At 60.1% G+C, this 461-nt stretch overlaps 1 protein-coding gene across 1 annotated transcript in view; it reads left to right on the top strand.

Annotated features, from left to right (window-relative positions):
- Nucleotides 1–323: 323 nt before the first annotated feature.
- OPCML (opioid binding protein/cell adhesion molecule-like) overlaps nucleotides 324–461 on the top strand; it is a gene marked incomplete at its 3' end in the record, with an annotated part of 10,316 nt that continues 10,178 nt past the window's right edge. The window contains exon 1 of the mRNA XM_008938352.1: nucleotides 324–343. Coding sequence (XP_008936600.1) covers nucleotides 324–343 — 20 coding nt within the window. The remainder of the gene's footprint in view (nucleotides 344–461) is intronic.

The raw sequence follows: 461 nt of genomic DNA, 5'->3' as shown, positions 1-461 counted from the left end.
CCCGGCGCGGTTGTGCCGGGGCCCCTCCCCCCCGGTGGCGGGCGCGTATATCCCCCCGGGGATGGCTCGAGGGCCGCGCCGACCAGCCGAGCTGTCAGCAAATTTTACAGCTTCATCTGAAATTCTTGGCGCGCGGCGAGGGGGGAGCGGCGGAGGCGGGAGAGGGGGGAGAGGGTGCGGAAAGTCTGCGCCAAATGCGACGGGATTTTCATCTGCCGTTCCCCGTCTCTGTGTGAAAAAATATAAAAAAGAAAAAAAAATACAAAAAAGGGTTTTTTTTTTGGTGAACATGCAGTTTCTGTAAAAGCTCAGGTGATGGGGGCATGCGGGATGTGGTGGCAAGGTAGCCTGGCCAAGGCTCAGCGAGGGGGAGGCAGTGCTGCAGCTCCCATCCCGCTCCCATCCCCTTCTGGCAGCCAGGATGCTGACGTGGACACAGGCCTGTGACCCTCTGTCCAGTC

The sequence above is a fragment of the Merops nubicus genome, unplaced genomic scaffold (assembly GCF_000691845.1).
Source record: "Merops nubicus isolate BGI_N331 unplaced genomic scaffold, ASM69184v1 scaffold15214, whole genome shotgun sequence".
NCBI classification, from domain to species: domain Eukaryota; kingdom Metazoa; phylum Chordata; class Aves; order Coraciiformes; family Meropidae; genus Merops; species Merops nubicus.
Note: the sequence above shows the minus strand (reverse complement) of the source record. Positions and strands in the feature narration are given on the sequence as shown.